Source organism: Agrilus planipennis, unplaced genomic scaffold, assembly GCF_000699045.2.
Source record: "Agrilus planipennis isolate EAB-ADULT unplaced genomic scaffold, Apla_2.0 scaffold82, whole genome shotgun sequence".
NCBI lineage: Eukaryota > Metazoa > Arthropoda > Insecta > Coleoptera > Buprestidae > Agrilus > Agrilus planipennis.
In genome coordinates, this window is record NW_020442454.1 from 1,244,073 (window position 1) to 1,255,250 (window position 11,178).

The 11,178-nt window shown below is 31.0% G+C and overlaps 1 protein-coding gene across 2 annotated transcripts in view; it reads left to right on the top strand.

Annotated features, from left to right (window-relative positions):
* Positions 1–10,855, top strand: part of LOC108736556 (extracellular sulfatase SULF-1 homolog) — a 263,736-nt gene extending 252,881 nt beyond the window's left edge. For both annotated transcript variants that reach the window (XM_018469015.1, XM_018469016.1), the window contains exons 4-15: positions 2,992–3,143; positions 5,543–5,712; positions 5,971–6,220; positions 6,281–6,516; positions 6,959–7,020; positions 7,086–7,334; positions 7,568–7,836; positions 7,892–8,068; positions 8,133–8,957; positions 9,137–9,536; positions 9,602–9,811; positions 10,471–10,855. In XM_018469015.1, the coding sequence (XP_018324517.1) occupies positions 2,992–3,143; positions 5,543–5,712; positions 5,971–6,220; positions 6,281–6,516; positions 6,959–7,020; positions 7,086–7,334; positions 7,568–7,836; positions 7,892–8,068; positions 8,133–8,957; positions 9,137–9,536; positions 9,602–9,811; positions 10,471–10,523 (3,053 nt within the window). In that variant the 3' untranslated portion in view covers positions 10,524–10,855. The remainder of the gene's footprint in view (positions 1–2,991; positions 3,144–5,542; positions 5,713–5,970; positions 6,221–6,280; positions 6,517–6,958; positions 7,021–7,085; positions 7,335–7,567; positions 7,837–7,891; positions 8,069–8,132; positions 8,958–9,136; positions 9,537–9,601; positions 9,812–10,470) is intronic.
* Positions 10,856–11,178: the final 323 nt, after the last annotated feature.

Consider the following 11,178-nt stretch of genomic DNA (forward strand, 5'->3'; position numbering starts at 1 on the left):
GTAGAATGGTAAATAGTTATCCTTATGATGATGATTATATAAAAAAAAGCATGAATAATCTTCAAAAGAAAAATGAGTCTAGTCTACTATACTTACTCAAATAAACATCTCACCTATTTTAAGTATTTTTAAGGCGCAATTAAAGTATTTCCTTAAATGAGGGGTTGTTATGTTGATTTTGATTTGATTATCAATAAATGAAAATGTCAAAGATTGCAGAGCTATGTGATTTAAAGATAAAAAAATAAAACTGAGTGATTATAATAACGTTTTCTTTATTTTTCTCTCAAAACATGATCCTTATAAGGAAGTTTCGGTTTCGGTTTCGACCGAAACTGAGACCGTTGCCGAAATTCGATTTCGGGTTCGGTTTCGGTCTTAAAAATCAGTTTCGGTCGGACACTAGCCTAAACCTCCAGGCCATGCCGCTCGGTGTTTTTTCTCACCTCGCGGCAACTATTTATGGGTAGTATATTCTAGAATGATCCAGAATGTGACATTTAAAAAGTCTTCTTTGTGTCTTTGTTTATTGGGTGGTCTACACGTGGTAGTATGTTGAGTTGTCTGTACGTAGCAATTTGTAGAAGCACTTACGTTTTCGTTATGCCCCATGAAACTACTCGACCGCCTTAAAGAAATTATATGGAAATTTTTATACCAGGTAATCAAACACGCACTTGATTATAACTTCTAGTTTTATTAATTACAATATACGGTAGTGGGTGCATATTTCATTTAGAGCAACAATATAATCATAAAAGTATTGTATAGTGGTACAAACTACATTTCATGTTAATATTACCGTTAATGAAAAGATAATTAAAATGAAAACTTTATATTTGCACGCCAATCGTAAAACTCAAAATAACTTTGATTAATATAATGAATTCGTAAGTCAGGCGATCTTGGAAATATTGAAGACTGGGTGTATATAACGTACTCATTTTATTATATGTAATAAAAAGCTGAAATTTGAAGCTTTTATTAGGTACTTACCTTGATCACGAACAAAATCATTCGAGCATAAAGATTTCCAGGGAAACCATTTCGCATTAAAAAGGTACAAAACTCGTTTATTCCAAATACAGAACGGTAGTCGCGAAATAATAAATAAGACCTCAATAAAAAAATTTAGGAAATAATTTCATTAAGAAGAAGCAAATTACATAAAATTATAGCTGCAAATTAATTATTATGGATTCACAATCCTTGCAAAATATTCAGGTTGGGAAAAAGGAAAAATTTAATAAAAATCTTGATTTGTAAATGTTTTTATTGTAAAATCGATTTTTTCTGGATCAAAAAAATATTTCTCAATTTTGAACGCTAATAAACAGTGTTACCTTGACGAAAGAAAATTTTATGCTATTCTCAATGTACTTAATTCCGTTCATGTAAATATTTTTATTCTCAAGATAAAAATGATGAATGATTTTTCCCCTTACAAAAATAAAAAGTTCAATTATTCACCAATAATATCAATAATCTGAGTTCTGCTTGGACTAGAGTTCTTTTTATACGTATTTGCAACTAGTTAACACTACTTATAAAAGAAACAAAAAAGTTTTTTGGATCACTCTAGTGTTTATATTCAAAAACATTCAAAAAGTTAGAGAAAAATTTTATAGAAACCATGATTTCTAATGTTTTCATTTTACGAAGTACCACTTTGACGAAAGAATGCATCAGAACGTTTTTCAAATAGAATTTTATGCTATTTTAAATGTACTTGATTTTATTCGTATAATTTTTTTTTGTTAACAAGATGTATTTAAACATAATCATATTCACTTTGTTAACGACTTTGGATAAAAATAATGTAATCACAACTCACAAGACCATAATACTACATTTTATATCATCAAATGACTTAAAATGGAAACACTAAAATATTGCGGAACTTTACTAGATCGATGAAAGCCTAAATATGTTAAAAAGTTTCTACAGTTAGAGCCTGCAGCAAGTGATGCAATATTAGCCTTAGTGTCACATCCGTTCTTTAAAATGAAATGGGTACCAAAAGGAGATAAAGAACATGTGAAGGAACTGACTAAAACACATAAAATTAACCAATTTGAAAAAGAGTAATTGCAGTCTTTAAATAGCGATGAAGAAGACGTAAAAAAAAGACAAAAGACGAATCTTATTACATGTTTTTAGAAGACTCTGATTCCTCTGTTGCAAGTGGCGACGACATAGGGTCCTCTGGCAGTCCGCTGAATTAGAAACACTGTAATACTTAAATAATAAAGACGTCAGTCTGAATAATTTAAATTTTTATCCTACAACAAAAAACTATTTTTAAAATATAACACCTGTTTGCCAAGTTATGCTCCTGTGGAGCAGCTTATCTCATTTGGAGGATGATAATTAGACCTCATCAAAGGAAGATGAATCATAAAATGTTTGAAGAACTGGTTTTACTCAAGTCTCACAATCAATATAATATTTAATTACATTTACGCGTTCACTGTTCATAATAAACATAAATAATGTAATAAGCTAAATAAACCTCAAGTTAATATTAATAAAAATATATTTTCAGAAAGTATTTTATTTTATATGTGTTTTGTATCTAATAGTTTTTTAAATACAATTTCTAAAAGTATCTCGTATCTGATATCTCAAATGCGTTACTGAAAAGTATCTTGTAACTTGTATTCCAGATACTTTTTCTAAGGTATCTTGTACATCTCTGATGCTGCGTAACAATAATAAAAGATCTTCTTGAATCATTTACAGAACAATAACCCACATAATCCACAAACATATTTTAGTTTATGATCCCTCTTTTTTTTGTCTGACTTTTCCTGTCAATTGATTTTAAAGCAATCGCCGTTTTACTTTTGTGAAATGAAACCTTAAAAAGTTTTAAAAAAATGATAATTTAATAAAAATAGTGTGGATGTTCATGAGAAAAATGAAAGTGAGCATACGACATACGTTTTGTATCTGATGAAAAGTGTTTTCACGTCTTTTGTATTGTTGCAGGTTACTTTGGAAAATATTTAAATAAATACAACGGCTCGTATATTCCACCGGGCTGGCGAGAGTGGGGTGGTTTAATTATGAATTCCAAATATTATAATTATTCCATTAACATGAATGGAAAGAAAATAAAACATGGATTTGATTATCAGAAGGTAAGTAACTAATATATATTGCTATTATCGTAATACACAAATTAAATTAATTATTAGCATACAATAACATTGCTTCCCTGAAGAGCTGATTTAATAAAATAATTCGAAGTGGTCTCTATTCTGTCGAAACTGCCAGACGTGGATTGCGATTTCGATATTTTTGGGTCTCACCAGCGCGTCGCCAACAGCTCCGACAGAACACAGACCAAAAACCTGCTGTCTTAACAGTGTGTTTTAGAAAATACCACAAATGGCGCGGTAAACGCCATCTGTAGTACGAAGCTACAATTGTAGCCGTGGTATTTTTTAAAACGCGCTGTTAAGATAGCAGGTAAAAGTTGGTCTGTGTTCTGTCGAAGCTGTCTGCGACGCACTGATGAGATCCAAAAAGATCGAAATCGCGATCCGCGTCTGGCAGTTTTGGCAGAATACAGACCACTTCGAATTATTTTATTCGATTATGGTAACGTGCCTATCACGATGAGATTAGCTACGCCGGGATTCGTTTCAGCAAGTAGATATCCATATATTTAAATGGATATTGTTGGAGCATAGGTAATCCCAAAATGTAGCATCGTACTACAGATGGCGTCTACCGTGCCATTTGTAGTAATTTCATGAACAAACGAACTTTTATACATTTAATATCACTTATATATACATATACATGTTTTGAAAAACTCATATTAATAAAGGCAAAAGAACAAAGTAACAACTCTAACTTTAAAACGAAGCATTTAAATGTAATTAATTAAAAATCACACATGCTTACGCATTTGGATTGCTTTTATACTTAGAATAATATCTAAGATACACCTCTGTATATCACAAAATTTTTAAGAACGGATACTATTTTCAATTTACTTTTTTGTCTAGAAGGGGTTCCACAAAATGGGTTGGTTAATGAGTCCGTAGCAAAAAAAAACACTTGGGAATATTAAACCCAATTTTAGTGCTATTATATATATATATTCACATTAAATACGTGCAATAAAGATTTTGGATTCAAATTTTCAAATTGATATGTACAGCACGTTCATAATAAGGTGTCAAGAGTCTTAGTCATAGAACTATTTACTTTTTTGACTAGAAGGAACCCCTTCTAGTCAAAAAGGAAGGGTTGGTTAATAAGGGTTTCGTAGCAAAAAAAAAACTTGGGTATCGCTACTCTAGACCTATCGACAAACTGAATCTTCACGGAAGTGAATTGTTATTTAGAAATAGAAAATTGTAGTATTTACTGAAAGCCGCAAACTACTCTTCTCATTTATTATTTTATGTATGTTCTCTTATTACTACATAGGTGTAGGTATAAATATAGGTACATTAGTGTTTGATTTTTTTATTTCATTAATGTTTGTTTGATATTAAAAAAAGTATGTGCAATGTAACTTTAAAACCATAAATTTTTCATCTAAAGCGTGCTCCTTGTTTTAATATAAGATCGTCTGTAACAGCAAAATTTAATTTATTGTACAGAATATTCAGAAATAGAAAAAGTAAGGTATTATTTAAATAGGAGCATTGTTAAAATATTAAAAAAGTTATTCAAAATACCAAATAATAATATCCTACAAGAAATCGCGGCGATATTTGAAAGTTTTTTTTCTTTCGGTTCAAATTACCCAAAAAGTTCGCAATTGAACTTTTATATATGGTAAAAATCTAAGAAACCCTTTGCGAATGAAAAAGAAAAAAACCAAAAATATATATAGTAAACTAAATATGTAAACGTGACAGTATCTAAAAAACAGTTTTCCTCATAATTTACATATTACATATACCAGCTGAAGCTTTCTGAATAGATAATAATGAAACATACTAATTGTAAAAATTTGTTAAAAATACCTTCAAAAATGAACACTGTCTGATGCTAGTCGCGATTTAGATCTTATCAACGCGTCTTAAACAGTCTCTACTCCTCACTCTACCTTTTACAATTGTTTAAAGTTGATGCGTCTTATAGGACACATATTTTCAATAGAAATTAAAAGATGACCTTCGACAGAATTTAGAACAAAGCTTTATCTATCTTACTACAAAAGTTCAAGTCTCTATTCCGAATATTAACCTCATGATATCTAAATCCAACTGTGGTATATTGCTACCTGCGCCGTGGATTTAATTCGACAATTGAAAATTTCACTACGGATGGCGTCTACCTCGCTATTTGTAGTAATTCACTTTGTATAGTTAATTAAATTTAGCTGTTAATTTAATAATATTTTAAAATAGAAAAGAAGTGTTGTTTGAAATTTTTTTTTCTTTACATTTATACTTTGACCACAATGAGCATATTGCGTACTTTTTGGTCAATTCTGCATACCTATATATATAATTATTGTAGAATAAATTTTTATTCCAAGTTGTCATCAATATGTATTATATGTTTTGTTAAGGACTACTATCCAGATCTAATAGCAAATGATTCGATCGCTTTTCTAAGACAATCAAAGAAGTACAATAACAACAAACCTGTGATGTTGACAATGTCTTTCCCAGCTCCGCATGGTCCAGAAGATTCTGCTCCACAGTATTCCCATTTGTTTTTTAACGTGACGACTCATCAGTAAGTATATTCAATTTTTGTAATAATTTGGAAATGGAAGACCTCAGAAAAGCTCAAAACAAATGAGTGGAGCATCTGCAATTTGTTAATGAATTTATTTACTTAAACAGTTCTAATTTGTTTCTACAAAATTTAAATTATCGAGAAGAAAAATGGAAATCAATTAATTCCTTAAAGATTATCTGTTCTCTGTAGTATTAGTGTTATTAAAAATGAAAATACTCTACAACTTTCTATTCTTTCTTTTACTTTTTAAAGTACCCCATCATACGATTATGCACCAAATCCCGATAAACAATGGATATTACAAATAACAAACAAAATGAAACCTATCCATAAAGAATTCACCGACTTGTTAATGACAAAACGTCTTCAGACACTGCAAAGTGTCGATTCCGCTGTAGAAAAAGTTGTTAATGAATTGGATCATCTTGGAGAATTAGACAATACGTACATCATATACACTTCAGATCATGGTTATCATCTAGGACAATTCGGTTTAATAAAGGTGGTGTACTTTTACTGGAGCTATTCATAACGGAAATAAACTTTATTAAAATAATTTTAGGGTAAAAGTTTTCCATTTGAGTTTGATGTCCGAGTGCCATTTCTAGTCAGGGGACCTGGAGTAGAGCCAGGGACTGTGGTAGATGATATAGTTCTAAACATTGATTTGGCACCGACATTTTTACATATGGCGGGTGTCGAAGCACCAAATCATATGGACGGACGATCTGTTTTGCCATTGTTTCTCAACTCTAAAAGGAAAAAACTTAAGTGGCCTGACACATTTCTAATTGAAAGGTACCTATCATATCGTAAACAGTATAGTTTCATTCGTCTGTAGAACTATTATTAGGTACGAAACCCTAATTATGCAGACAAACAGATATATCACAAGCCATTTACGCCATTTTTGGAATCTCAAAACAAAAAACCGAATTTTCGTAAGTACATCTATGCGTCCTTCCAGTGAAGAAATCTGAAGTTTGATACAGTAATCAATAATATTGACCTACGTGCTTCCCATTTCCAGGAACTTGTCGGCTGAAAGTTAATTCACAATATTACACATATAACGAACACACTTGTATTGTAGGATGGTAGGAATGTTTCACTTCTTAACGGAGCCTTTGACCGTCTTTTACAAACATTCTTATAGTTTTTAAATACATTCAAAAAATGATAAATTTAAAAAAATTAAAATGTCTTGGAAAGAATACTTACGAGACAAATCTATTTTCAGTTCGGGTCGTCGTGAGCCAGTTTCAGAAACGAAAGCTAGAGCTCAAAAGTATCTTCTAGAAAGTATGTATTTTAATTTTTTGGAATTACAAGAATACGAGTTGTACTCAGTTTTTTTTTTTCGTCAGCTAATTTAATTAGAAATGATACTACATCTTCTACAACTACTTTCAAACCATTCTTAAAACAATATGAGTCACATGAAGATGAAGACGATTTAGAAGAAGAAGCAGATGAAGAAGAAGATGATGAAATTGATGAAGACGATGTTAAAAGCACAAGTGAAGGAAATCATGATGAGGTTAATGTGGATTTAAAGATACAGACATCAGAAGAAATTGGTGATCAAACAATACCGTTGCCCAGTATCGGTGCTGGTAAGTGTCGATAGTATTATTTTTTTATCATTAATTAAACACTAGAACATGCTCACAAATTCTAAATATTATGAAAAGATTATTAAAATAAATCTAAAATAATTTACAAATATGTAGTTTATATCCTAAATGGTTGTATATTACAAACATAGAAAGGGAGTGAGGCCCATTATGTAAATGTTTAAAGTTTGCGTGCTCCATACATACAAATTGCAATATTAAATAATTTTCAGAGTCAGAGGTACAACTAGATAATCGTCTTACACCCCAAGTATCTCCGGTCTTGACAAGTAAAATTGAACGGCTAGAATTTGAATGTAAGCAGGACAAATTACAACTACCGTGCAGGCAGGCACAGAAATGGTACTGTCAGTTAGAAAACGGTCGATGGCGTAAGCACAAATGCAAACTTCAAATTCCGATGCCAGAAACAACGAATTCCAAGAACTATAAAAGATGTGCCTGTTTTACTCAAGAAGGAGTTGTTTATAAGCGATTGCATGTAAGCGTACACAAATAACAAAATAACAACAAAAAAGCACGTTGTTAGCTTTCAGATAAATTCCACTCAAAAAGATCCCCGTCTTAAGAAACGAGATTCTTCAGTATTATTATCACGTAACGTGAGGAAACATGGACGTAGACAGGCCAATTACAGAAACAGAAGAGATACACTGAGACAAGTCAATTCTGAAATGAGAAACATCAAAAATAAAATAAGCGGACTCGAACAGGTAAAGGTTATTATAGTTATCATCTTCTTTTTTCTTTGTTAATTAAATGTTTGTTAAAAATTAGGCAGCTCAATCGCCATTGGCACAAAATGCGTTACAAACATCTAACTCAATCTTGACGGACAATCCTGGTTGTACTCTTCTACCAAACGGCCTAATAAATTGCACAAGTCTCTTCTACAGCGACAAAAAGACGTGGAAAATTTCAAAAGATCGTGTAGACGCAGAAATCCACAAACTGCGACTGCAATTGGAAGGTTTAAAGGAATTCCGGAAGCAATTGAAACATGCAAAACCACATTACGACTCTTCAGACGAAAACCGATTCGATTTTGGTCTATCGAATTCGGATTTCTCCAAGAATCCTCGCAAGCCGAACAAAAACTGGACAGTTGATGAAACTCCAAACAATAGATATAATATTAGAAAAATGACGGTTAGCTACAACACTACTGAAAAAAGTAACCCAGAAAATAATACCCACTCAGAAACCTTTAGTAGCACTCCAATGGAGCATCATCAGTCTAGCACAGAAGATATTTTTAATATTAATAGCATGGACACACTGGGCGAAAGAAACTATTATTCTACAAGTTCGCCGGAACATACGTCAAAACCATTAAATCATCATCGTCACAACCATTACCACCACAAACGAAAAAATCCATATTCAAATCACAAGCATAAAGGTTTTAATATTAGTAGTACAATTACCGATTTACGGTCGACAACTTCTCGCACTACTGAAAACTATTCAATTACAACAGAAAATTTACTCAGAGAAACCAACACGATAGAAATATCTTTCTCAACTGAACTAGTTGCAAATGAACCTTCATCCACTTCAAGGAAACCAACTGAATCTTATTCGAGTACTACTACTACTAGGGTGGGTAAATCTTACTTACTAATTCAAGTGTTTGCTTTTCCTAATTTTAACAAAGTTCACTACAACTTTTTAAAATTCTGCTCCTGATGTAATAATGTTTACACATTAACACTAACTTAATTGCCTTTTTTTATGGATTTTAAATATGTACACTATCAAAGCCAATAATTTTGTTTTAGACAAACCAATTTAAAAAACCTCCTACACTAGATACTGAAGACAAGGAACCAAATATTATGAATGAAGTTTGTCATTGTGATATTTCTCATAAGCAAGCTGAAAAGGATTTGGCAAAAGAAGCAAAACGGAAATTGAAAGAAGAAAGGCTTAAGAAAAAGGAAAGAAAACAACGTAAAAAGGCCAAATTGGAGAAAGAATGTTTAGCTGAAAAAATGAACTGCTTTAGTCATGATAACGAGCATTGGAGAACGGAACCGTTATGGACTTCCGGACCTTTTTGCTTTTGTATGAATGCTAATAATAACACTTATTCATGCGTAAGAACAATTAACGCTACGCATAATTTTTTGTACTGCGAATTCGTTACAGGATTAGTTACATTCTACAATTTACGTATAGGTACATAATTTTTAACTTCTTTCAATTAATTTTTTGATATAAAAACTAAAATGGAATATTTTTAGATCCATTTGAGCTCCAAAATAGAGTTAGTCAGCTAAAGCCAGAAGAACGGTCATATTTGCATGATCTACTAAAGACATTAGTAGCTTGTAAAGGAAGATCTTGTACTGTAGGATCTCATTCGCCATATCCCCCAGCTAGTAAAATAAGAAGTCATCTCTCTGCATCCCCTCAAAATCAGAAACATCAAAAACATAGAAAACTTGCTGAAGGTAAATTAAAAGAGATTTTTAAACGCGCGGAAATGATTATTTTATGTTCTTCAATTATGTCATATTTTTAATAAAACACTAAAACCTCAAAAAATTAATAAAAAAATAAAATCCAATCATTGAAATTAAATTGCAAATTTTTAGGATATACTCAAGTATACATATAGGATACAAATAGTGTTTTAAACACAAAAAAATTACAATTTTTCTATGTAGGGACAGACGTTTGTACAGACTCATTGTCCATATTAAAAAAAATTGTATTGGTAATTTTTTTTGTCTTTAAAAACATCTTAAAAAGCTATAGGTATCAGTGGAACGAACAATACTTGCAATCTTACCATTATTTGAAAAATTTTCTATTATTTATTTAATGAGGATTGGTGTACAATTGAAATTGAATATTGGATAAACTGTTAAATGGTTGTGAAAATTACAATTTAAAGTAACAAATTTTGATCATGCAATTGAACATCTTGTGTTTCACATAATGACTACAAAACAAAAGTATGAGAACTGAGAACGTCAGGTAAAAATAATACAGCATTTCAGTATGCTGGATATAAAGTACTAAACTGGACAAAAAGCAAGTGAAAATTAATTTTACTACTTTAAAAGTGCTAATAACATGTTTTTTTTATTATTAAAATTTGTTTTAGGTGTTGAAGCCACAGGTTTAGGGAGTTATCTACATAACAGGCATAGACTTTAATAGGAAGCAAATTTGAATGAAGCAAATTCCAAAATACACATCGAATTTCATTCAACAAATATTCAACGCATTTAATCGTGCTTCAATATGCTTGTTTATCTTCCATGAAAATAGACTGTTTTGTAAAGGCTGGTTGCAATGTTAAAAATTAACATTGACAAATAACAATAAAATTATGAATTGCTCTTTGCTGATCTAGGTCAAGAATGACAAAGCTCATAAAATGCTGAAAATCTGGTCTTTAAGTTTTAGCATGTTTTGTTAGTGATACTAAAGTGTAATATTGTAAATGTATATTAATTATTTATTTTAAACATGGTTTTAGATCCCTGTCTTTTTGTTTTATTTAGTATTTAAAAATGAAATAAAACTATGAATTACCATACATATGGTCTTTTTAAATTGACTTGCTTTTTAACTTCAAGTACTTACGATTAGATTAATCTTTTTTCAAGACGGTTAAATGTTTTATTTAATGTATGTAGGTAATCGGTAATAAAACTTCAGTACCTTCCATCTCATCTGAAAAACATCTGAAAACATACGCAGGAATTCCCCGAGACCTAAGACGTTTTTAAAGGTAAGAAAAACTTAAACAAAAGCATGATGTATTTTTCCAAAACGTAATCTTCATTTGGCTTGGAGTATTAGAACT